This window comes from Doryrhamphus excisus, chromosome 19, assembly GCF_030265055.1.
Source record: "Doryrhamphus excisus isolate RoL2022-K1 chromosome 19, RoL_Dexc_1.0, whole genome shotgun sequence".
NCBI classification, from domain to species: domain Eukaryota; kingdom Metazoa; phylum Chordata; class Actinopteri; order Syngnathiformes; family Syngnathidae; genus Doryrhamphus; species Doryrhamphus excisus.
In genome coordinates, this window is record NC_080484.1 from 5,400,855 (window position 1) to 5,425,821 (window position 24,967).

A 24,967-nucleotide genomic window follows, 5' to 3' on the forward strand; every position below is an offset into this window, starting at 1 on the left:
AGATTCAGCTGCAGCTCCCCGATGCGCCGCTAGGAGCGCCAGTGGCCCATTAAATGAAGTGGAGATTCCCAAGAGCCAAGTATAATATTTAGGTCATAAGATAAACGACATTTTGTGCGGATGCCAACTCTCTCTGTCTTGGTGGGTGTCGCTGATTTGAAAGTCTTAAAGTACACGGTATTGTCCTCTTATTTTACCAACATTGTCGTGAGACAGGAGACTTGCTCCGTCACATCAGCGCTACATTGTTTCACTTGGGTAAGCTAGCTGTCACATCTCCCACCGCCGAAGAGCATTCCCGTCTCTATTCTAAAATAACACGCTAAGGTAAGCTTTTATCTGCTCTATAAGTGTTTGTTTTTTTTATTTATTCACCACCACAGTTTACTTAACCGTCATTACTCGAACGTTCACCGTAGCATCCTCGCCTCCTTGTCATAACATCTGTACCTGCTAGCGTTAGCTGAGTGGGCTAAAGTTAGCCTGCTGGTTAACATCGTTAACATATTTTTTTGCTAACAATATACATTTTATCATTCCTCAAATCACTTGAAGCGCTTAACATGTCAATGTAGCGTAGCCGGAATGTGTATGATTGGACCTGAAGTGGTCGTGAGCAAGATGAGGACATTGAACGCATCACCGTATGGTAAACAGCTGCAACTACACCATTGTTTACATGCAAACACTTATGTTTATTTTGATTGCAGACTGTTAATTAATTACTAAGCAGCTGATGTGCGTTTTGTTGTATAGCCGGTGATGAAATGATATAACTTATTACATGATATGTGGGAGAATTGAAGACTTTCATATGGAATGGTTGCACAAAACTAGAGCTAATTGATCAGTCAATGGTGCAGTTGTAGGGAAAGTAGAAAACAACAACAATATTGCCTCATTTAGTGGTGAGGTCTTAATGTACAGTACTCAACTGCAGAGAGCATCAGCCCTCTATGTAGAAAAATGTAAGAAGAATATAGCAAATTTTGATATTTTTTGTCCACAACCTCAAATGTTAATATTATGAATTAATATTCTTGATTAGTTTATTTTTCCTACAAATAAAATATACTGTTGATATACTGTTATATTGCTATATGTTGCATGTACTGTGGATGTGGTTGTGTGCCAGTGTTTAAGTTGATCAAGGATGTTCATCCGTCCATTTACAGCAGCTTATCTCGTCCACGGCTGCGTGGCTCACTCTCAGGGTCGCCCCCTTTGATCTCTTAATGAATCCTCCTCATCCAGATGATCCGTGTGTTATACATGTCCAGTATCTTAGGTCTTTAGGATTGCATGCTTGCATTTAAGGATGTACATGAACCTTCCTCTATTTGACATTGAAGGTCAGCTGACTTGTTATATGTGACGATGCTAAGTACAGCAGCTGGTATTTCACCTCATTGGGGTTGTGGGGTTATGCTGGAGCCTATCCCAGCTGACTTCTGGAAATAGGCGGGGTACACCCTGGACTGGTCGTCACATATAGATAATCATTCACACTCACATTCATACCTATGGACAATTTAGAGTCGCCAATCAACCTAACATGTTTTTGGAATGTGGGAGAAAACCCACGCATGCACGGGGATAACATGCAAACTCCACACAGAGATGCCCAAGCAGTGATTCGAACCCAGGTTTTGCCGATATCCTGACTGTGTGTCCAACATGCTAGCCACTTGTGGGCTCTGGTTCTCCCGGTCATGATAGCCGTAGATTCTGTATTTTGGGATGTAACTCCTGCTTTATACTCAGGGCCGTCTTATATTTGGATCAAAACAGCCTGGTCAGCTTATTTTCAGGGTTTGGAGTTTCGTACGTACCCACTGGATCTGTCTTTGATTTAGTCATGAAATAATGTTTTTACAAAAGTGGGTCTTAACAAAGAGGTGTTGTCTTATATTCGTCTCAAAACAGTCTGAGAATGATGGGTGGTGTCATATTTGGGGTAAAAAACTTTAATCTACTCAACCTGTTTTTTATTTTGTCTTTAACATCTTTTTTTTGACAACTGGATCTTAAAAATGAAATGTCTTATATTTGGTTCAAAACAGACTGAAGATCGTTTTATATTCAGGGTCAAAAATTATATGCAGTACATATCTCACCAATTTGTCTTTCATTTTGTCATGCAAGAATATTTTTCCAGAAAGCAGGTCTTAATAATTGAAGGTTGGTCTTATATTTGTTTCAAAATAGTCTGAAAATGACATTTTTATATTTTGTCATTTATTATATTTTGACATTTTATGTAATGCCATTTTATATTTGGTGTTGAGAGATTCATACATAATATAGACTTAATGTCTTTCCAAAACCGATTAAGGGCTCGTCTTACATTTGGGTTTAAAACGGTCTGATAATGACGGGTCGGCTTATGGTTTCGCTGCTCCACTCACCTTCGATTTTGTCATAAAAATATTTTTCTAAAACCAGATTTAAAAAATAGGGGCTGTATAGTCAGGGTCATCTTAGTATATGCGGGACAAAAGAGTCTAAAACGACGGGTAGTCTTATATTCAGGGTCGCGAGTTTTCTACACATCCACGTGATCTGTTTTTGATATGGTCATTAAATAAGATTTTCCAAAACCATGTCTTAAAAATGAACAGTCGTCTTATATTCCGCTCCAAACATTGGTCTTTTTGGGGGTCAGGAGATTTTATCACGACATCGTGCTGACTCGGGAGGGGCAACTGAGTAATTGAAGGAAATGTAGTCCAGATACGACCCTGTGTGTTAAAACATCATGTGGTGAGAAATCTATTTCCTGCTGTATTTGCTTTTAGGCATCAACCCATCCCGAGGTTCCCATCTGATGGAGCAGTTGTTAGTGTCTGCAGAGAGGCACCATGTTCCCTTGTCATGTAAGCGCCTGGCCCTCCGCTGAGCCCGCCGCCAGCTCCCGCGGCGGTCATGTTCCAATGACGCAGCCCTCGAAGCTGCTCCCCGATCTGCTGTGCAGCTGTCCCCCACCGCCGCTGAGCGCCCACTCTGAGACGCCCTCACCAGACCCCATGGACTCCCTCATCGTTGTCACAGAGTGCGAACCCAGCAGCCGAGCGTCTGGAGGGCAAGGGGATGAGGAGGAGGTAAGACAACCAGCAGACATGCATTCACATCACATCACCTTACCTTTAAAGTTGGACTTAACGAGTATTCTTCACACATGCAATTCCTCACATCGCAGGTGGAGGAAATGGACAGTTCTGAAACGCCGCCCTTCCCCACCCAGTCTTGTGACCTGCTCTCCCACACGGCGCGTCGCTCAGAGGCCCTTCTGCCCGCCGGCGAGGAGCAGAGAGCGCGCTTGAGTCTGTCGGACAGGAAGCTGTCGCTGCAGGAGCGCTCGCACACGACCACGTCACCCTGCGGGTCGCCGGGACTCAATGGCCGCTACATTTACCCGTCTTTACCTTACTCCCCTATCACATCGCCCCACTCTTCTCCACGTTTACCCCGCCGGCCCACCGTGGAATCCCACAGCGTCTCCATCACGGACCTCCAGGTATGGGCACATACTGCGCTTCATTTCCTCTGCCCGTGTATTTCAACAGCTATGATTACATACTATATCACAGAGTACTACATTACTACTCATAGAGTACTAATACTATATACTAAGTACTATATCATACTTCCTCTTAGAGTGGCGGGTGGCATTTATTTACCTAACTGCAGAGATGACCAGGCATCTGTTACAAGTGGAGTTTTGTTGCTCCCATTGCAAATAACATTCATTTTGGTTTCACAATTGATTTTTTCTAATTATTATGTATGTATGTATTTATTTATATTATAAGTAACATTTTAAATTATTACTTTGTATGTATTTTTAAGCTTTTTTCTCAGAAATAAATGATACTTAATTGTAATAATTGAAATAATTTTATGTATATAGTAGAATATATAGTCAGATATTTTTTATTTTTATATATATAATAATAATAATAATTTGTTAATATAATAACAAAAATATTTATTAAACATTTTTCTTTGTGTTTTTCAGAAATAAATAATCATAATACAAATAATATACATACATAATATATATATATTATATATATATATAATTTCTGTATCTAATAGTTGATATATATATTATATTTGCAATAGAATAGAATAGACATTCTTGGGCATATGCAGCAGCAGTTTTGTCTTTAAATCCCACTGGCATCTTTACCAACGCTTCATCTGCTGTGCAGGTGGTGTTTTTGTTGCCATAGTAACGGCAATTAGGTAAGCCACCCAGTCGAACCACCTGTCAGGGGGGAAAAAATATTTTACGGCATTTAAGTGTACAGCACGTCTGGCCCTGATTTTAGGTGCAGCATTTATTGGAGCCACTATTTGAGGAAATACTTTATTTTGTGTATCGATTTAGACACCCCCACATCTGTACTAATTAGCACTAAATATTGTTTTTCAAGCTTTGCCAGTAGTGAAAGCTGAGCTTTGTGGATGCAAAGGTAAGGAAAGGTAAGGTCTCCATAGACGTAGAAGGTAGCAGACGGACCTTGGTTAGCTTTTAGCCGAGACGTCCTCACCCAGTCGTTGGCAGTCAACGAGCAGATAATGTAGAGTTTGTTCTGCGTCGTACAGCGTGAGCTGGCAGCGCCACACTTTTCCCCCGATGCTATATTTTAAAAATAGCAGCTTGCTTCGTCACTGTATCCCTCTGTGCTGTAGTCTGGCTTCAGATTCTTCACTGCAGCACCCGCTCATACCGCAGGACAAAAGAGTCTTCAAAGATGCGTCCTACTGTATGACACGCCGCATAATAAGCAGATAATGATTCTGTCAACTTTTTCTTTTGAGTTTACTGAGCTGTAACTCCGGGGAGGTAAATTGGAGATTGATATGATGTCCTTGCCAAGCACATTTTATAACAAGCGTCTTCTTGTCTTGTCTCACACCCCCCCACCCGTCTCTGCTGTTGGCTGCTCGTCAAGGACTGCGTTCAGCTCAACCAGTACAAGCTGAAAGACGAGATTGGAAAGGTACCGTCCCGATTGCTCCCCTTGTCACTTTTCCCCTCCAGCTCCATACCACATGCCTGTCAAGTGTCGCTAGCGCTCATCAACCAGGATGTGTAATGCGCTGCCTGATATCCTCTCCTCGGATGTCCTCATTTCCTATTCTCTCTCCCTTTCTGAGTGTGTGTGTGTGTGTGTGTGTGTGCAAAGCAGACGGCCCACCAGAGAGTTGCAAGATTGATGAGAGGCCGGTATAAATAGGTGCTCTCCGAGGGTTGTGCCAGGCACTGTGGATTCTTTTTGTGTGTGACTTAATTAAAGATAGAATGTAGGGACAGGCGTTAGACTACGTTTCCTTGATGTAGACAAGGAATTACCATACTGACACAAATATAAGAAAATAATTTAAAAAAAGACCCAGCAAAAATGGCAAACCAGCAAAAAGACATATGAGGTAATGAGAAAGACTTGAAATGTTGATACAAAGACCTTAGAAAAACAAGTGTAACATTTTTAGCCTTCAATACGCAAATTACACATCTAAACGTCATCTAGCCCCCCCGACAACGCATCACCACAAATAGATTGCAATCCTTTGGGAAATGTCAGTGATCAATAGTAATAAAGATGTTCTATTTCATAGCTGCTTTGCGGCTCTCCTCTGTTGTTTTGCTAAAAACCCGTCAGACACTTTTTTATTCTCTTCAGGTCTCCGTCACCTGTATGTGTGTGGGAGTGACTGGAAGAAAAACGACTGGTTAGAGGTGTAGATGATTGGCACCACCTGTTTTTGCATGTTTTAATCTGACCCCTGAATGTAAGACGACTGGTCTTTTTAAAAGGTTTTTTTTTACTGGGGAAAAATATTATTTTTGACAAATTGATTTTAAAAAATTTACATGGCCAAAAATGTTTTTAACTATCCACCCCATTTTCTATGCCGCTTATCCTTACTAGGGGGTGCTGGAGCCTATCCCAGCTGGGGTACACCCTGAACTGGTGGCCAGCCAATCACAGGGCACATATAGACAACTATTCCCACCCACATTCATACCTATGGAAAATTTAGAGCCGCCAATCAACCTAGCATGTTTTTGGAATGTGGGAGGAAACTAGAGTACCTGGAGAAACCCCCCCCACACGCGGGGAGAATATGCAAACTCCACACAGAGATGCGGAGATTTGAACCCAGGTCTTCCCGATGTCCTGACTGTGTGGTCTACATGCTAACTACTCGTCCATGTTAAAACTATTAAAAAATATATAATAATAACAAATATATACGTATATTGTGTGTTGAAGGTAATGTTTAGCAGACCAGAGTTGGATAAAACGTCTAATAAAGGAAACCTTGTTTATCGCGGTAAGTCATTAGTCGACCTGACCATGATAAATGAATTTCCTCGAGGTAAGGTTCCTTATTTATAAATGTATTATTTTTGTAGCTAGAGCATAGAAAACATGTTTTACAGCCTTCCAAATATATTTTTAAGCAGTATTAGAGCCCCCTAGACATGAAATAATACCCCTATAGTCGCCTTTACACCCCTATTACCCAGTCAATAATAATAAACACATAATGTCTCACAGTATATTATACACTACCGCTCAAAAGTTTGAGATCACTTGGAAATGTTTTTGGCCGGTCTGAGATATGTTTTTTTGTCTTGGCAGTCCTGCCATGAAGTCCAGCATCCTGATGTCACCGCTTCACTGTTGATACTGACGCTGGTGTTTGACGGCTACTATTTAGTGAACCTGCCAGGTGACGACCTGTGAGGCGTCTTTGTTTTAAGCTACACACTCTCAGATATTTGTCTTCTTGCACAGTTGTGCATCGTTTTTCTGTCCTTGTTAGACCCAGTTTGTGTTGCTCTCTGAAGGGAGTAGTTAACAGCATAGTAAGAGATTTTAGTTTTAGTTTAGATTTTTAGATGGGTTTCTAATAATCTATTAGCCTTATAAAATGATGAACTTGGATTAGCAGCCATACCAGGAGATTGATGCAGAGGACTGACAGTTGTTGATAGTAGGCCTCTATGCAAAAATGTACATCCTTCTTTGAAAATCATCTGATTCATTTTAATTGTTTGTGAAATGGTAAAAATTGTTTGTGAAATGCACGAAAATTAGTTTTTCTTTGGAAAACAAAGAAATTTGCAAGTGATCCCAAACTTTTGAGCGGTAGTCTATATTCAGTATGTATATAAAAAATACATTATATAGGCTCACACGGGCCGCACAGTGGCCTAGTGCCGTGCGATTGGCTGGCGAACGGTCCAGGATATATACCCTACCTTTCGCCCAACACTCTTGACTCTAAGCGACACAGAAAATGAATGAATAGACTCACACATGTTAACATCTTTGTTTACGTACTGTCCTGTACAATGCTCCTGTAGTGGCCATTGGTCTACTCAATGTAACATTACTGACACCTAGTGACCAGTGTGGAGTACTGCACATCAATACAATCAGGTTACAATTGAGTGCATCACATAATCAGTTCACAGTTCCACATGTCCAAAAGGAGTAGGAAGAATCAAAGCTTATTAAATCCTACCCCTCCATTTGGTACTTTTACAATCAATAACTGTTACATTTATTCACTTCCTGACTGTCTGATATAATGTATTTATTTTTATTGTGATTATTAATTATTATTATTTTGTATGTTTTTGTCACATACCGAAGTACGAGGTTGTATGACCATACAATGACATAATGGGTACCATAGTAACCATCAATATAGTGATATATATAGCACATCATGACTGGTTCAAGGATCTGGCTCTTCATCCTTGTATTTAGCAAACATCCAGTGCTTGTATTGTTTCTTGAATATGCATAATTGTTTTCTTTAAACTAATAATAGGCCATATTCAACCACACGACAACATAATTTAGTAATAATGACATTCACAGTGCAAAGTGATGAGGGACGGCTATCTGTTTGCAAATGAGCTCTTCAATTAATAATCTATACTGTCTTCACATCAAGAGCGCCCCTGCAGGTTGCAGCCAAGTACTGCATTGCATTTATACGATGAATATACAATCAACTCTGCACCATCACGTTTTTAATCTATTTTGCACACAGATACGTAACAGTAGAGCCTACAATTGAGCGTACCTTCCCCCAGGAAGTATAACGACAACATAGCCTCTCTGATGTGCTCCTCTCAGTTAGAAGCTATTTCTCTCCCTCAGGCATGTAAGTGAGCCTCGTTTCTGCTCTGTGTGGGAGTGCCACGGAATTAATCCCCCATCCCATTTCCTTCATTAGCCTGAAATCAAAATTGAAAGGGAGAGGGAGAGACGACGCAAATGCTGTCTATTGTTGCTTTGAGACAGCTGGTGCAACACGAGTGCGTGCCATCAGCCCACTCACGTCCTCCATGTTTGTGTATATCATCTTTTGTATGATATTCTCTGATTGCTGTTTTTTCCCCCTCCTTAAAACTCCAGGGCTCCTATGGGGTTGTCAAGCTGGCTTACAACGAAGACGACGACACGTACTATGTGAGTCGTCGTTCCTCTTAATATCTCTAATAACCGAGCCCACTTGTCACATTAAGTGTACATGCAACGCTGTGTGTGTGTGTGTGTGTGTGTGTGCACACCAGTTCAGTAATAAGACATCATTGCAACAACTTCCGAGGTTGCTGTGCAATGATCGTCACAGCAGTTCTCATTAAACCGTGTGATGCAGATAGACTGCGAAGTGCAGATTACGGGGACCGCACGGCACATTGTCTCATTATATCACCACCATATTAAGAACTGAGAGCATTGGCTATAATTTAATATACATTTATTATCATTTAAAATCAAATGTCCCCATAGGAAGTCATTGGAAGGATGTGTTACAAAACTCTTTTTAGTAACATAACACAGTCCACTGTGATTAGGATACGTCACGTACAGTGAAGAAAATAAGTATTTGAACACCCTGCTATTTTGCTATTTCTCCCACTTAGAAATCATGGAGGGGTCTGAAATTTTCATCGTAGGTGCATGTCCACTGTGAGAGAGATAAACTAAAAAGAAAAATCCAGAAATCACAATGCATGATTTTTTAACAATTTATTTGTGTGATACAGCTGCTAATAAGTATTTGAACACCTGAGAAAATGAATGTTAATATTTGGTACAGTAGCCTTTGTTTGCTATTACAGAGGTCAAACGTTTCCTGTAGTTTTTCACCAGGTTTGCACACACTGCAGGAGGGATCTTGGCCCACTCCTCCACACAGATCTTCTCTAGATCAGTCAGGTTTCTGGGCTGTCGCTGAGAAACACGGAGTTTGAGCTCCCTCCAAAGATTTTCGATTGGGTTCAGGTCTGGAGACTGGCTGGGCCATGCTAGAACCTTGATATGCTTCTTACGGAGCCACTCCTTGGTTTTCCTGGCTGTGTGCTTCGGGTCGTTGTCGTGTTGGAAGACCCAGCCACGACCCATCTTCAATGCTCTGACAGAGGGAAGGAGGTTGTTCCCCAAAATCTCACAATACACGGCCCCAGTCATCCTCTCTTTAATGCAGTGCACTCGTCCTGTCCCATGTGCAGAAAAACACCCCCAAAGCATGATGCTACCACCCCCATGCTTCACAGTAGGGATGGTGTTCTTCGGATTGTACTCTTCATTCTTCTTCCTCCAAACACGCTTATTGGAATTATGACCAAAAAGTTCTATTTTGGTCTCATCTGACCATAAAACTTTCTCCCATGACTCCTCTGTATCATCCAAATGGTCATATGCAAACTTAAGACGGGCCTTGACATGTGCTGGTTTAAGCAGGGGAACCTTTCGTGCCATGCATGATTTCACATCATGACGTCTTAGTGTATTACCTACAGTAACCTTGGAAACGGTGGTCCCAGCTCTTTTCAGGTCATTGACCAAGTCCTGTCGTGTAGTTCTGGGCTGATTCCTCACCTTTCTTAGAATCATTGAGACCCCACGAGGTGATATCTTGCATGGGGCTCCACTCCGATTGAGATTGACCGTCATGTTTAGCTTCTTCCATTTTCTAATGATAGCTCCAACAGTGGACCTTTTTTCACCAAGCTGCTTGGTAATTGCTCCGTAGCCCTTTCCAGCCTTGTGGAGGTGTACAATTTTGTCTCTGGTGTCTTTGGACAGCTCTTTGGTCTTCGCCATGTTACAAGTTAAAGTCTTACTGATTGTATGGGGTGGACAGGTGTCTTTATGCAGCTAACGACCTCAAACAGGTGCATCTGATTCAGGATGATACATGGAGTGCAGGTGGACTTCTAATGGGCAGACTAACAGGTCTTTCAGGGTCAGAATTCTAGATGATACACAGGTGTTCAAATACTTATTTGCAGCTGTATCACACAAATAAATTGTTAAAAAATCATGCATTGTGATTTCTGGATTTTTCTTTTTAGTTTATCTCTCTCACAGTGGACATGCACCTACGATGAAAATTTCAGACCCCTCCATGATTTCTAAGTGGGAGAAATAGCAAAATAGCAGGGTGTTCAAATACTTATTTTCTTCACTGTATATACTGTTTTGCACGCTGGAAGGGGTGTTGCAACAACAGAATGTGTTCTGCCTTCTTTAAATATCGTCCCTGGCTGGGACCTCCTTTTCGGGTGTTCAGGTGTAACAGTGCACCGACTCCCTGACCTCTGTAGCATTCATTAGCACTTTATACTTAAATGATCTTTCCGACAGTCAAGCAGCCAATATTAGTTTTCTCTGTCTGAGCTTTTTCTGATGTTCCTTATCACTGATGTGATGATGACTTCCCACTGCGGCTTGGGAAACATAATTATTCACTAATAATTATATTGAAATACTATTTATGATAATTTCATAATTATTATTTATTGCAAAAATTTCAATAGTTTGTACTAAATAATGTATTTATTATAATCATTATTTAGAAATGGTAATAATCCTAATCCTAATAATGTGTTTCGCCGTCCAAATCCCTGCAGGCCATGAAGGTTCTGTCCAAGAAGCGGCTGATGCGGCAGGCGGGCTTCCCACGTAAGTTAGCATCCATCAACATTGAAACGCTCGCCGCCATTTTTGTGCTGTAATTCCTCCTCCTAAACCGTCACCAGGACGACCCCCTCCTCGCGGAGCCAAGGCGGACCCCGAGGGCCCCCCGCAACCTAAAGGCCCCCTGGAACGGGTCTACCAGGAGATCGCCATACTGAAGAAGTTGGACCATCCTAATGTGGTGAAGCTAGTAGAGGTGAAGAACAAAAATCCTGTAATAAGCCTTGATGTTGTGTGTGTGTGCGTGTTTTCATTTCCGTCTCTTGTGTGAATCGTGTGCCAGGTTTTGGATGACCCCAGTGAGGACCATCTGTACATGGGTACGTTGTGCCCAGAAAGCCTTTTTCTTGCACACATGTCCGCCATACACATGCACGATAATGAATATTGTCGTTTACTAATGACATTTGTGTTTGTGTCACAGTGTTTGAGCTGGTCAAACAAGGGTAAGCCTCTATTATTGTCACTACACTGGAAATGCTTCAATCTCATTAGTTATGATTGCTAATTGAGCATGTGCGTGTGTGTGTGTGTCTCTATCCAGGGCGGTGATGGAGGTGCCGACAGATAAACCCTTCAGCGAGGACCAGGCTCGCTTTTATTTCCAGGATCTGCTCAGGGGAATTGAGTATTGTGAGTTCCACGGACATCCTGTTATCTTTACATGAGCCATTACATACAGAAACACAGCATTAACACATGATGCCTGGATGCATCCCGGTGTGTAAAAACCTCTCAAGCAGCCGTATTTTAACACCAAAACTTCATTTACAGTACATTCACCAATGTGTGTGTATTTAGTTAGTTAGTTAGTAGCTGATTCAGCAGCTACAATCTCCAAGCTAGACAACAAATACAACATATCTTCTATATTCTGGTGTTAAACCATGCCAATGTTTCAGATAATGAGGTTTGTGCATTTGGAAGTGAGCCCTGAAAGAAGTTTAGGATGGCTCAAAACGCTGCGTTTCAAAAGGCGTGGTAAAACTGCCCCTTTGTGATGTCACAGAGGGGCGGATGTCCTTGTATGGGCGTGTGTGTAAGCCAGATAAGCTCTCTGCACTCCTCCGTTCTATTCAAGCTCTGCTCCTCTGTTTAGTTGCTAGCAATGGCTCGTACGGAATTTGTCAATTTCAGACTGGACTGTTGAATACATTAAAACAGAACGTTTTCGTTGGAAGCATGAAATCCAAAGAAATACAGCTGAATTAGTGCAGATTAGCAAGAACTACAACGCTTTCTGTGCTCTATAGGAGTCACTCAATAAAAAGGGCCAAAAAATGAGCAATGCTAGCTTCTGTGAGTCTATATTATGTCTTCTATTTGTCTTGTTTTCTCTTTTGATGTTCTTGCCCCCATCCTTGCCCAGATGGGGGTTCAGATCAGGGGATGTTGTCTCTTGTCATCTATTCTTGCCAGTTTGTAAAGCTCTTTAAGTACGACACCTACTACATTGGGTAATAGGAGTGTAAAGTTGACCACAGGGTGTTATTTTATGTCTAAAGGGCTCTAATAAGGGTAAAAAAGAAAATATAGAATGTTGTAAGCAGGTTCTCTATGCCCTTACTACTAAATTGAATTTATATATAAAGAATTCTACTTCATGTATCACTGTAGCCACATCCACATCTTCTATATGAAAGCTGACATATCTGATGCTTCTATATTTATTTCATGTCTGCACTGCTGATACAGCTGGTACTGTATGTCATCTCCGCAGTACATTATCAGAGGATCATCCACAGAGACGTGAAGCCCTCCAACCTGCTGGTGGGTGAGGACGGACACATCAAAATCGCCGACTTCGGCGTCAGCAACCAGTTTGAGGGGGCTGACGCCCTCCTGACGAGCACCGTGGGGACTCCCGCCTTCCTCGCCCCCGAGACGCTGTCAGAGACCAGGAAGAACTTCTCCGGCAAGGTGAAGTCAAAGTCAGCTGGCTTGTCAGCGCCCTCTGGAGATGCTAGGCGGTGCTACAAGGCATTTCCCGGTTTCCATTTGTCAATACTCTCATATAGTGTTTTTTTTTCCAATGAATCGTGCAGGCTTTGGATGTTTGGGCCATGGGTGTGACGCTGTATTGCTTTGTCTTTGGAGTGGTGAGTCATTTTTTCAATAAACTTTCACTTTCTTCTACGAATCTCCTCAAAGCAACACCTTTATTTGTCTTTATGTTTAGTGTCCATTTATGGATGAGCGCATCCTCAGCCTGCATCAGAAAATCAAAACGCTGCCAGTGGAGCTACCAGAACAGTCAGTTTCTACACTTTTTTTTTTTTTTTTTTACTCCCAAGCGTGACTCTTACTGTCTTAACAGTGCCGACATATCAGATGACCTCAAAGATTTGTTGCTGAAAATGTTGGACAAGAATCCAGAGAGCAGAATATCCATTCCACAGATGAAGGTAAGCTGCAACATTCACTCTTCTTTCATGCACTCAGCTCTTTTTATTCGTTTGATTGGTCTTCCAGGTGCACCCGTGGGTGACCCGGCACGGCGCCGAGCCCCTCCCTCCGGAAGACGACGCCTGCTGTATGCTTATTGAGGTGACGGAGGAGGAAGTGGAGAATTCCGTCAAACACATCCCCAGCCTGGCCACAGTGGTAAACGCTTGTCACTTCACTTTTTACTTTTTATCCCAGTGAGTGATGGACCGTCCAAGTAGGAGTTTGTTGTCATTATTAACACACTTCTCTTCATTTTAATGTTCTATTACGTTCATGCAATTGACTTAATTTGATGTATTCTGTGCTCTAATTATTATGGAGGTTTGAGAGCATATTAAATGTATCAAATTCATTCATTCATTTTCTACCGCTTTTCCTCACGAGGGTCGCGGGGGTGCTGGAGCCTATCCCAGCTGTCTTCGGGCGTAAGGCGGGGTACACCCTAGACTGGTCGCCAGCCAATCACAGGGCACATATAGACAAACAACCATTCACACTCACATTCATACCTATGGACAATTTGGAGTCGCCAATTAACCTAGCATGTTTTTGGAATGTGGGAGGAAACCGGAGTACCCGGAGAAAACCCACGCATGCACAGGGAGAACATGCAAACTCCACACAGAGATATGTATCAAATTAAATACATTAATTTAATATTAAATTAAATTAATAAAAAACATAATATCATTTGTTTTTTTTAGCGGTGTGGTACATACAGTGCATCCGGAAAGCATTCACAGCGCTTCACTTTTTCCACATTTTGTCATGTTACAGCCTCATTCCAAATTGTATTAATTTAATCTCTTACCTCAAAATTCTACACAAAATACTCCATTATGACAATGTGAAAAAGTTTTTTTTTGACTTTTTTTGAATTTATTAAAAATAGAAAACTAAGAAATCACATTTACATAAGTATTCACAGCCTTTGCCATGAAGCTCAAAATTGAGCTCTGGTGCATCTTTTTTCCACTGATCATCCTTGAGATCTTTCTACAGCTTAATTGGAGTCCACCTACAGTAAATTCAGTTGATTGAACATGACTTGGAAAAGCACACACCTGTCTATATAAGGTCCCACAGTTGACTGTGCATGTCAGAGCACAAACACCAAGCATGAAGTCAAAAGAACTGTCTGTAGACCTGCGAGACAGGATTGTCTTGAGGCACAAATCTGGGGAAGGATACAGAAAAATGTCTGCTGCTTTGAAGGTCCCAATGAGCACAGTGGCCTCCATTATTTGTAAATGGAAGACGTTTGGAACCACCAGGACTCTTCCTAGAGCTGGCCGGCCTTCTAAACTGAGCGATCGGGGAAGAAGGGCCTTAGTCAGGGAGGTGACCAAGGCCCCGATGGTCACTCTGTCAGAGCTCCAGCGTTCCTCTGTGGAGAGAGGAGAGCCTTCCAGAAGGACAAGCATCTCTGCAGCAATCCACCAATCAGGCCTGTATGGTAGAGTGGCCAGACGAAAGCCACTCCTTAGTAAAAGGAACATGGCAGCCCGTCTGGAATTTGCCAAAAAGCACCTGAATGACTCTCAGACCATGAGAAACAAAATTCTCTGGTCTGATGAGACAAAGATTGAACTCTTTGGTGTGAATGCCAGGCGCCATGTTTGGAGGAAACCAGGCACTGCTCATCACCAGGCCAATACCATCCCTACAGTGAAGCATGGCGGTGGCAGCATCATGCTGTGGGGATGTTTTTCAGCAGCAGGAACTGGCAGACTAGTCAGGATAGAAGGAAAAATGAATGCAGCAATATATAGAGATATCCTGGATGAAAACCTGCTCCAGAGCGCTCTTGTCCTGCTGAAAAATGAACCTTCGCCCCAGCCTGAGGTCAACCACCCGAAGCACACAGCCAAGATCTCAAAAGATTGGCTTCAGAACCACTCCATGAATGTCCTGGAGTGGCCCAGCCAGAGTCCAGACTTGAATCCGATGGAACATCTCTGGAGAGATCTGAAAATGGCTGTGCACAGACGTCTCCCATCCAACCTGATGGAGCTTGAGACTTATTGCAAAGAAGAATGGGCAAAACTGCCTAAAGATAGGTGTGCTAAACTTGTGGGATCATATTCAAAAAGACTTGAGGCTGTAATTGCTGCCAAAGGTGGATCAACAAAGTATTAAGCAAAGGCTGTGAATACTTATGTAAATGTGATTTTTTTGTTTTCTATTTTTAATAAATTCAAAACATGTCAAAAATTTTTTTTTTCACATTGTCATAATGGAGTATTTTGTGTAGAATTTTGAGGTAAGAGATTAATTTAATACAATTTGGAATGAGGCTGTAACATGACAAAATGTAGAAAAAGTGAAGCGCTGTGAATACTTTCCGGATGCACTGTATATTGGAACATCTGCCATAAAACATGAAATAAAAAGAAATGTAAAATATATAAAGTACAGTTATTATTATTATTATTATTATTATCTTCTTTAAAGTAAATAAAAGATAAAATCAATAACAAATTAAACAATTAAATAATCCATTAAAATAATTATGAAAATAATACAAAATATAAATAAATATAAAATCTCTGCCATAAAGAAGAGTCAATAAATTAAATATAGAAATAAATGAAGGAAAACAGTTTCCTTTAAAAAAACAAGTTTTTTTAAATATTAATTAAAAAATTATAATTTATTCATGTAAATATAATTAAAATTAAAAATAAACTGTAACATTTCACGTTTGTAATTTATTTTTATTTGTAAAGTGACATATTCAATAAGTATTAAGATAAATCAATACCACCAAATTGTCCATAGGTATGAATGTGAGTGTGAATGGTTGTTTGTCTATATGTGCCCTGTGATTGGCTGGCCACCAGTCCAGGGTGTACCCCACTTCTCGCCTGAAGACAGCTGGGATAGGCTCCAGCACGCCCATGACCCTCATGAGGACCCTCATGAATGAATGAATAAATCAATACATTTTGAGGAATTATTAAATAAATGCAAAATACAAACATGAATATATGAATTAATATCAATGAAAAATAATAGAAATTAAGAAAACTAGAGGGGGGAAATGTAAAAAAAACCCTGTAGCGTTATTAAATGTATTTTTTAAAAAACTTTTTTCAGATCCTGGTGAGAACCATGTTGAGGAAGCGCTCCTTCGGGAACCCCTTCGACTGGGGTCGTAAAGAAGGTTGTGGCAGCTTACAGACGTAAGGACTTTACGCCGCAAACAGAAAAGTACTTTCAATTAAAACCAAAAAATACTTTCAGCACTGGTCTCTTTGCATCATTGCTGTTTTTGTTATAGGAAACAGCAGCCTGGCGACAGCACGAGGAGCGTGGATCTTCCTTATGTGGGAGAAGACGAAGCTCTTTCCTGATGCGCCAGGTTGGATTTATCCTTTATTCCCGCCACGCCGACACCCCTTTACTTTTCTACTGTTCAACTCACACCTACTGTACTGTACTGTACTGTACGCTGCCTATATGTGGAAATGGCATGGCCGTGTGGGGGGACAAGGACATTTAAGGACATCGTCTCCTTCTACGAGACTGTGGGAACATTCCAGGAGGAGAGGCTCCTCCTCCTCCTTGTCCTATCTTTGCATGCTTCTCTGGTGTTAGCATGCTCAGTCTCAGGCGTCCACTCCGTGTTCCGCCGTAGTCTGGTCTCCTTTTTGACAACACTTTCAGGTACGACAACAGCACACACTTTATGAAGTCAGGGAGGACCTTCTCAGTCTTCATCACTTTTAAGTACGACAAAAAAAAAAACTCAACCGTTTCCCCGCTTGTGTCCCATCTTGTAATATATTTGATTTCAAAGGACGCTAAAAAAAACAAAAAGGGATGGACTGTTTACTGAGTGCACGTGTTCTGGTGACTTTATAAGCTATTTGAACCTTTTTACGAAGAATAGAAAGCTTTAATGAAGGTGTAGTGCTTTGTGAACAATCACACCCCATCACTCCAACATGCTAGGTGAACATTCTTAATCTTTTGCAAGGTGCTTCTGGTGAATCTTTAAAGAGTCCCTGACATGATTGATCAACTTTGCTTATATATGCATCCATTTTCTATACCGTTTATTCTCATGAGGGTGGCAGGCATGCTGGAGCCTATCCCAATATTGCTTATTTATTTGTAATTACCGTCTACATTGTTACATTTTTGAAAGAAAACAGTAAATTGTCAAAAATGACATTTATAGTGCAACACATGATGAGTTCGCTTGCTGTTCAGCCTCCTTTCCAGAAGTGACATCTGCTAAAGCGTAAACAATAGCATCTCGAAGTATAGCTAGTTGACTTGGTTCGGTATATTTTTGATAGAAATAGTAGTCATATGAAAATGTTGTGTTGCTGCTGGATGTTCAACGTATTTAAGTGATACTGTAAGTTTGTTTGTTTCACAAAAGTGGAAGGTTTAAAAAGGTAAATGTTAAAAAATCACTTGCATAGTGCTTTTCCACCTCCATTTATTTACTGATGACGACTGATCAGGAGGAACTGGAGGTTCAGTATCTTTGCCCAAGGATACTTTCATTTTGAAAAAGAATACTATTCGTCGTGTTAACATTCCGATACCAATCTTTATCTCCATGTCTTAAGGCTTAAGTCCATCTTCTGCCAAATGTTTCTTCCTCCTCCATCCATCCATCCATTTTCCTCCGCTTACCCGGGTCCGGGTCGCGGGGGCAGCAGTCTTAGTAGGGAAGCCCAGACTTCCTGGTCCCCGGCCACCTCCTCCAGCTCCACCGGGAGGACACCAAGGCGTTCCCAGGCCAGCTGTGAGACATAGTCCCTCCAGCGTGTCCTAGGTCTGCCCCTGGGCCTTTTCCCGGCTGGGCATGCCCGGAACACCTCACCAGGGAGGCGTCCGGGAGGCATGAGCCAGATTTGGCCGCCGAAGACCAGGTCGCCCATGCACCCGCCCTTGACCACCACCCAACACACAATGCACCGGACCCTTATGCTTGCCCCCGTAGGTGGTGGGTCTACGAGGGGGTTCTTCCTCCTCGAAAACTAGTAACACATCGATGTCGGCTACGATGACTGTGTCACCGCCATGACGTCACTTCCTGAAATGATTCCTGCCGCGATGTAGAACATAATTACAGCTAATACTGTATATAACATATTTTAGCAAAGCTGATCAATCATGTCAATAAGTAACATCACCCCATGAAGGTATAATCGATAGCTGGTCTTTGTATTCCTCCTAACTTCTCTTCTCCAATCTCCAGGTGAAAATACGTTTTGTGTCGTTTATGTTCAGAAGGCACTGATCTTGTTTGCAAAGACACCAAAAAAGCTGAATTTTATATGTAAAGAACCTTTAAATACATTTTGATGAGGGATTTTTTTGTACAAATCTATGCATGACATATCTAAAAAAAAATAAAATGTAGAGAAAAGATGTGCCATGTGGAGGCGGACTTTCCAACCAACTTCTTCTTTTCAAGTTCATCACAGCAGTTCATCACCGGAGGTGTCTAATCAACATGCTAGAATATTGATCATATAATCAATGCTTCCACACAGCCGCTACTGTACGTCAGCACTGCTTGATGTTGAATGTATACAAAAAAGGGATTTTTATTTAAGTTTCTTGCACATTTCTCCACCCTCCATTTGTCTTGTTCTTGTTTAAGATGAGAACTATGCATTCCTCTTTCTTTTCTTCCTTTAATCATTATTTTAGTGCACCTACAAGGAATATTACAAGGGGTAGATCTAAAAATAATAATTTGGATATATATATTTTTTAACCTGGGGGGAAAAAGTTGTCGTACAAGAACAAAAAATTCATGAGAAAAATATATATAAAATCTAAAATTTTACATTATAATAAATATTATATATAATATATAAATATATATTAAAATTATAATTATATATTAGTTGGTATTATTTATTTATTATAATTTTTTAAAATATTTTTATTATATAAACTTTTTAAAAAGAAAACACATCTGAATCTTACCAGAATATAGTTGGGATCTTAAGGAATAAGAAGTTGTAATATTGAATACTAATAGTAGACGTAAAGAGGAAAAAAGGTCACTTTTACAAGAATAAAGTTGTATTATGAGAATAAAGTCATAATATTATCAAGTAAAAAAAAGTTTTAATCTCATGAGAATAAAGTGGTAATGTCATGTGAAAACTTTTTCACAGTAATACTTTTAATACTTTAATGGAATCCTTCACTTTCCAAAGTCACAACAATAAAGTCAAGGAGTTTTCAAAATATTTTCACCTAAAACCCACATTACCACATTAGACGTTAGCAATGCTGTAGAAAAAAGAGAAAAACGCTAAAATGCTAAAGCTACTTACCATGGAGAGACGTCTTGAAGTAACTTGGGACTATCCAGTCTCTTCTTCCGGATCGGATTCGGGATCCAACACATACAGCTGTATGCTTAAAAAGATAAACTCCTATACTGTTTATCAACTATAAAAGTTGGCCTCACACCTAGCAGCACAAGACCAGACGTCCTCCTGAGCACTTGGGCGCATGGAATAAATTCATTGTGGAATAAATTAATTGGTGGAATAAATTAAAACAGACTGTTTTCGCGGAAATAGGTGCAGATTCCGTAAGATCTATAGGAACTGCTCTATAGGAGTCCACAACTCAATACAAAGGGACAAAAAATAATCATAATAGGTCCTGCTTTATTTTACCAGAATATAATACTTTGACAATACTAATTTTATGTGAATATCGTCCTAATTTTAATTTTCCAAACTCAAAATATTACAGTAATAAAGTAGTGAAGTTATGAGAAACTTACTCATTTTTAATTCCCCCCCCCCGACCTGTTGCTCCTTGGTAGAGCACAAAAAGAGTGAGAATATGCAAAAATAAAAATAATAATAATAATAATAATAAATAAAACGAGATGATATTGATGTGATATTCCAAATAGGCTGCACAAGCTGGCCGTGGTTATTTCAATCTTGGACTGAGGTGAAGGTAAAACAATTGAATGTTTCAATTGCTGGATCAGTATTTTCATTTCCATACATTTACCAATCAGATATTCATGTTGACCTGCTGTACTGTATGTATGATATTTATATACTGTATAATCCTACGTCACAATGCATGCCAAACACACACAAACACACACTGTATTGTCACAGCATGCGACACAAATATACATACTTACTATCTTCTTCAAGGGTTGAATAAAAACATGACTATATTGGAGACATTTTTCATGTGAATATTTCTTCTCATTAGGATCGGACGATTTCCATAAAAACAAAAAAAAACCCAAAAAACATGATCAGCACTCCAATCCGTGCCAGTGTGTTTGATCACTCCCTTCAAACCTCATGCTCCACTTCTTTACACGCGTTGATTAGCTGTTGATGATTGCTGCTAACTAGCTAGCTATACAGAATTATCCGCCTAGCTTCTGGGCTTCGGATTCCAAATGTGACTTTTTACCACAGAGACCTTTTGTTTTTAAAACAAACAAGCAATGCGGTTAGTTTGGAGCAGTTTTTTGTCCCACTGGGGAGTGGATATCACATCCATAGGCTTACGTACCTGTCACTGTGCAATTTAACTATCTTGTTGACATGATACTGATTATATCTTTACTTGTTTTGTCTTCTTATTTTGTCGCACAGAAATGTTTCATATCATCAAACAAATGTAAATATTAGTGACAACACAACTGAACACAAAATGCAGTACTTAGTTGTTATTATTAAGGGAGGAAAAAAAATCCAAATTACATGACCCTGTGTGAAAAATGTATTGCCCTTCCTTAATAAAACATAACTTAATTGTGAATTATCAGTGTGGAAAAGTTTATAAAGCCATTTTCTCGAGCTTTGGGACTCCAGCAAACCACAGTGAGAGCCAGTATCATCAAGTGGCAAAAACATGAATCAGTGATGAATTCCCATTAGTGGTTGGCCATCCAAAATAACCCCAAGAGCGCATCGATGACTCATCCAACAGGTCACAAAAGACCCTACAACAGCATCCACCATGATCCCCAAGACCTTTGAGAAAATACTCTGTGGTCTGAGTTGAAAAAAGTTGAACTTTTTTGAACAGTAAAATATGGCGGTGGTAGTGTGATGGTCTGGGGCTGTTTTGCTGCTAAAGGAGAATGTCCGACCATCTGTCGGTGACCTCAAACTGCAGCAGGACCATGATACAAAAACACACCAGCAGGTCCAAAATTCCCCCACGGCTGTAAGAGACTCATTGCAAGTTATCACAAACCCTTGATTGCAGTTGTTGCTGCTAAGGGTGGCCCAACCACTTAGTATTAACTGTAGGTGGGAATCACTTTTTCACACTGGGCCATGTATAGCTTTGGATTTTTATTCATTTTATTCATTTAAAAACAGTATTTTGTGTTCAGTTGTGTTTTAGTGTAACGAAAATAAGAAATCAGGAAGGGCCCTGTGCAACTAAATCAATTACCCTAAATCAACAGAAAAATGTACAGTTGATCTATATGGGATCCATGTGGGATCCCTACTTGCAGACAACATATGAAGAAAGTATTCATTGCAAACACAAACACATGCTTTTATTCATGGAGTTGCCCTTTTATTGTATTTCAGTTCTACTTGAGCTTTTTCAATTTTCACTCTCGTCAAAGCCCTTTTTGTTTCACCTTCTGTACATGCCCCCCCCCCCTCCCAAAAAAAAGGTATAAAGGTATTAGGGATGGGCATAATCATTGATTCAATCAGAGGGATGTTTTGGGACCTAAGGGTAAGAAAAATAATAATACAGTCGTCCCTCGGTTCTCCTATTCTGTCTGGAAGTGGTAAGTGGCATCTTACTTTGTCCAGCTTCCCTACTCCGTTTGAAACCCTTTCTGAAGGGGCTAACTGGTTAGCTCGCTAGCTTGTTAGCTTGCGAGCTATCGGCCATCTGGAGCATAAAAGTTGTGCAATCCGGAGTAAACACTGAAAAATAGGAGTCTAATAGTGACTATAGGGGTGTTATGTCACGTCTACAGGGCTCTGATAAAGTAAAAAAAAATTATTTCAACTCTGAACCCCTGACATCACTTCCTGTCCCCCGTCAATTCTGCTCCCCTCTAAGGTTAACTGCCTTAAATGGCTTTTCTTGATTATGTCTACTATATTGGAAGTGTAAAGGTGACTATAGGGGTGTTATTTCATGTCTAGAAGGCTCTAATCAGGTTTAAAAAACACATTAGTAGGTGTTCTATGCCATAACTATCAACACATTCCATTTATAAATAAGGAGTCCTACTTGGTGAACGTCATCGTCACGGCCAGGTCCGGAAATAATTAAGTGCCATAAATGAGGGATAACTGTACATCAAAATCAATGTCATGTTATCAATTAGTGAGATCAAGGCTGTAATAACCTCACAGTAAATATTCCATTTTGGGGGAAAAGCTTATTTTTGAACCTAGAAATGATTACAGAAACTTACATCTTAATATCTGAACCTGTTATAACAATCCGGGGTGGTGAAGATTAACAACAATATACTGTATATCTATTTCATATGCATCATATGTATGGTATATTTTATAGAAGATGTACAGACCAGTCTAAAGTTTTAGAACACTCCTATTATTTTGGAGGAAAAACAACATTTTTAGTGTTAAGATGGTTTAGTTCTCTTCCATTGTGACTTACCGCTTTTAACTTACACCTTTGTACCATTTCAAGCTCTCCATTGGACTTGAACCTCTTTAATTTACATACATTGTAGTAATACGTTTTAGGGAAAAAATTGCATATTTTGTTTATGTTCAGGCAGAAATAAAATATTAAAAAGACTATCTGGTGTTGAAAAGATGCGGTGAAAGTGGGACAAATATATATATATATTACATTTTTATATGAGAGGCCATTTTAGGAGATAAATGTAAGGAATTATGATAAATCTGATAACATTAAAAAGAGTTCCGAAAAAAAATAGAATAGCATAACATAATATAACATAACATGCTAGATCAGATCAGGCAGAAATAAAATATTAAAAAGACTATCTGTTGTTGAAACGATGCGGTGAAAGTGGGACAAAAATATATATATATATTACATTTTTATATGAGAGGCCATTTTAGGAGCTAAATGTAAGGAATTATGATAAATCTGATAACATTAAAAAAGAGCTCCGAAAAAATAGACTAGAATAGCATAGCATAACATAATATAACATAACATGCTAGATCAGATCAGGCAGAAATAAAATAGCTAAATGTAAGGAATTATGATAAATCTGATTAAAAAGAGCTCCGAAAAAAATTGAATAGAATAGAGAATAAAATAAAATATAAAATTAAATAAAAAAAATATAATAAAATAGCATAGCATAATATAAAATAGCTCCAATAACCCATCATTTTAAAAAAAAATCGCTCCAATGAGGCGAGATTACCCGTACCGTGTGGGTGAGCAAATCAAACGCTCCTCTTTTCTCCTGCCTGTTCATCGGCCTGTCGTAACTTCCCCTGCCCTCACTTGTAAACACGAAAAACCTTCTCAGCCACCTGAAACGCCAGCGCCGCGGCATTTGAAAAATACAAAAGTTTTGCCGGAGACGTCCGTGGCGTCACACCGGCTGCTCGGAGCGTGTGTGCCCGAATACGGTGCACCTTGCTGGGCCACGCCAGGTGGCTCCTCCCGCTCTATACTCTGGTTCTCCTGATTGCAGTGATGTGGTAGCAGTATTGGATTAGGGCAAACCAACAGGTCATATTCTCGTTTGTTCCAGTTCTTCTGCTCAGTGAGCACAAACTACACTTAAATATAAAAAAACAGAAGTCCTGCATGGGAATGTAGATAAATGCCCATCCCTAAAGGTGTATAGAGGGATTTTCGGGGGTGGGTACTTTTATTCTTGGGGGTAATCATCAGAGCAACAAGTTGATGGATGGCTATTACATCCTTCTTGACATCACAGCAGGAAAATGAATAAATACATTGAGCTTCTTCTTTTTTTTTTTTTTTCCCCCACGGTAAGCAAACACATTCAAACACTGGCGATTACAATATGCTGAGCCAAGAGACACAATTGTTACTTAATGGCTGAAAACCTGAGTTAGAAGAGAAGAGGAGAAGAAAAGGAAGGTCACAGCAAATGCACATGAAGAAGAAAGGATGCATCTGACCGGGCTTCTACTGGGGATCTATTCATACACGACAGACACCATGGGTGGATGTATGGATTAGTCATGGATCATACGCACCACGCCACGATATTAGCCTCATGGTTGACTGTTGGGAGAGATGGTAACAGTCCATCTCCCTACTTGTTTTTTTTTCTCTTATTTTTTCTCTTAGAGAATCAAAGTGGTGTGAGATAGAGAGATAGTCCCCGTGGCACGAGAGGTTAGCAACGTCATCCTCACCTTCCTCTTCCTCTCTCGGGTGTCTTTCGTCACAAAAAGTCCTCATAGTCCAACAGTTTGGAATGCTGGCGTGTCTTCCAAAGGCGGTACAGCCGGAAGTCAAAGTACATCTCGATCATCTCTTTGCCTTCAGGG

At 40.3% G+C, this 24,967-nt stretch overlaps 2 protein-coding genes across 6 annotated transcripts in view; one reads left to right on the forward strand and one right to left on the reverse strand.

Annotated features, from left to right (window-relative positions):
* Positions 1-44: 44 nt before the first annotated feature.
* LOC131106755 (calcium/calmodulin-dependent protein kinase kinase 2) lies at positions 45-23,401 on the forward strand. Of its 5 annotated transcripts, XM_058056137.1 has the most exons (18): positions 45-141; positions 217-327; positions 2,799-3,101; positions 3,200-3,517; positions 4,962-5,009; positions 8,454-8,507; positions 10,958-11,009; positions 11,087-11,220; positions 11,308-11,344; positions 11,449-11,470; positions 11,569-11,657; positions 12,745-12,944; positions 13,070-13,123; positions 13,204-13,277; positions 13,342-13,429; positions 13,497-13,628; positions 16,572-16,657; positions 16,756-23,401. In XM_058056137.1, the coding sequence occupies exons 3-18, from the start codon at positions 2,862-2,864 to the stop codon at positions 16,826-16,828; spliced, it is 1,701 nt and encodes a 566-aa protein (XP_057912120.1). In that variant the 5' UTR covers positions 45-141; positions 217-327; positions 2,799-2,861; the 3' UTR covers positions 16,829-23,401. The 5 variants fall into 5 exon arrangements, with proteins under 5 accessions (XP_057912120.1, XP_057912123.1, XP_057912119.1 ...); XM_058056140.1 differs by having other exon boundaries at positions 61-327; positions 16,572-16,685; XM_058056136.1 differs by having other exon boundaries at positions 62-327.
* Positions 23,402-23,831: 430 nt separating this feature from the next.
* The window catches only part of nsmfa (NMDA receptor synaptonuclear signaling and neuronal migration factor a), a 39,152-nt gene continuing 38,016 nt past the window's right edge, over positions 23,832-24,967 (reverse strand). Inside the window, 1 exon segment of the mRNA XM_058056142.1 lies at positions 23,832-24,959. Within this exon segment, the coding sequence (XP_057912125.1) occupies positions 24,862-24,959 (98 nt within the window). The 3' untranslated portion in view covers positions 23,832-24,861.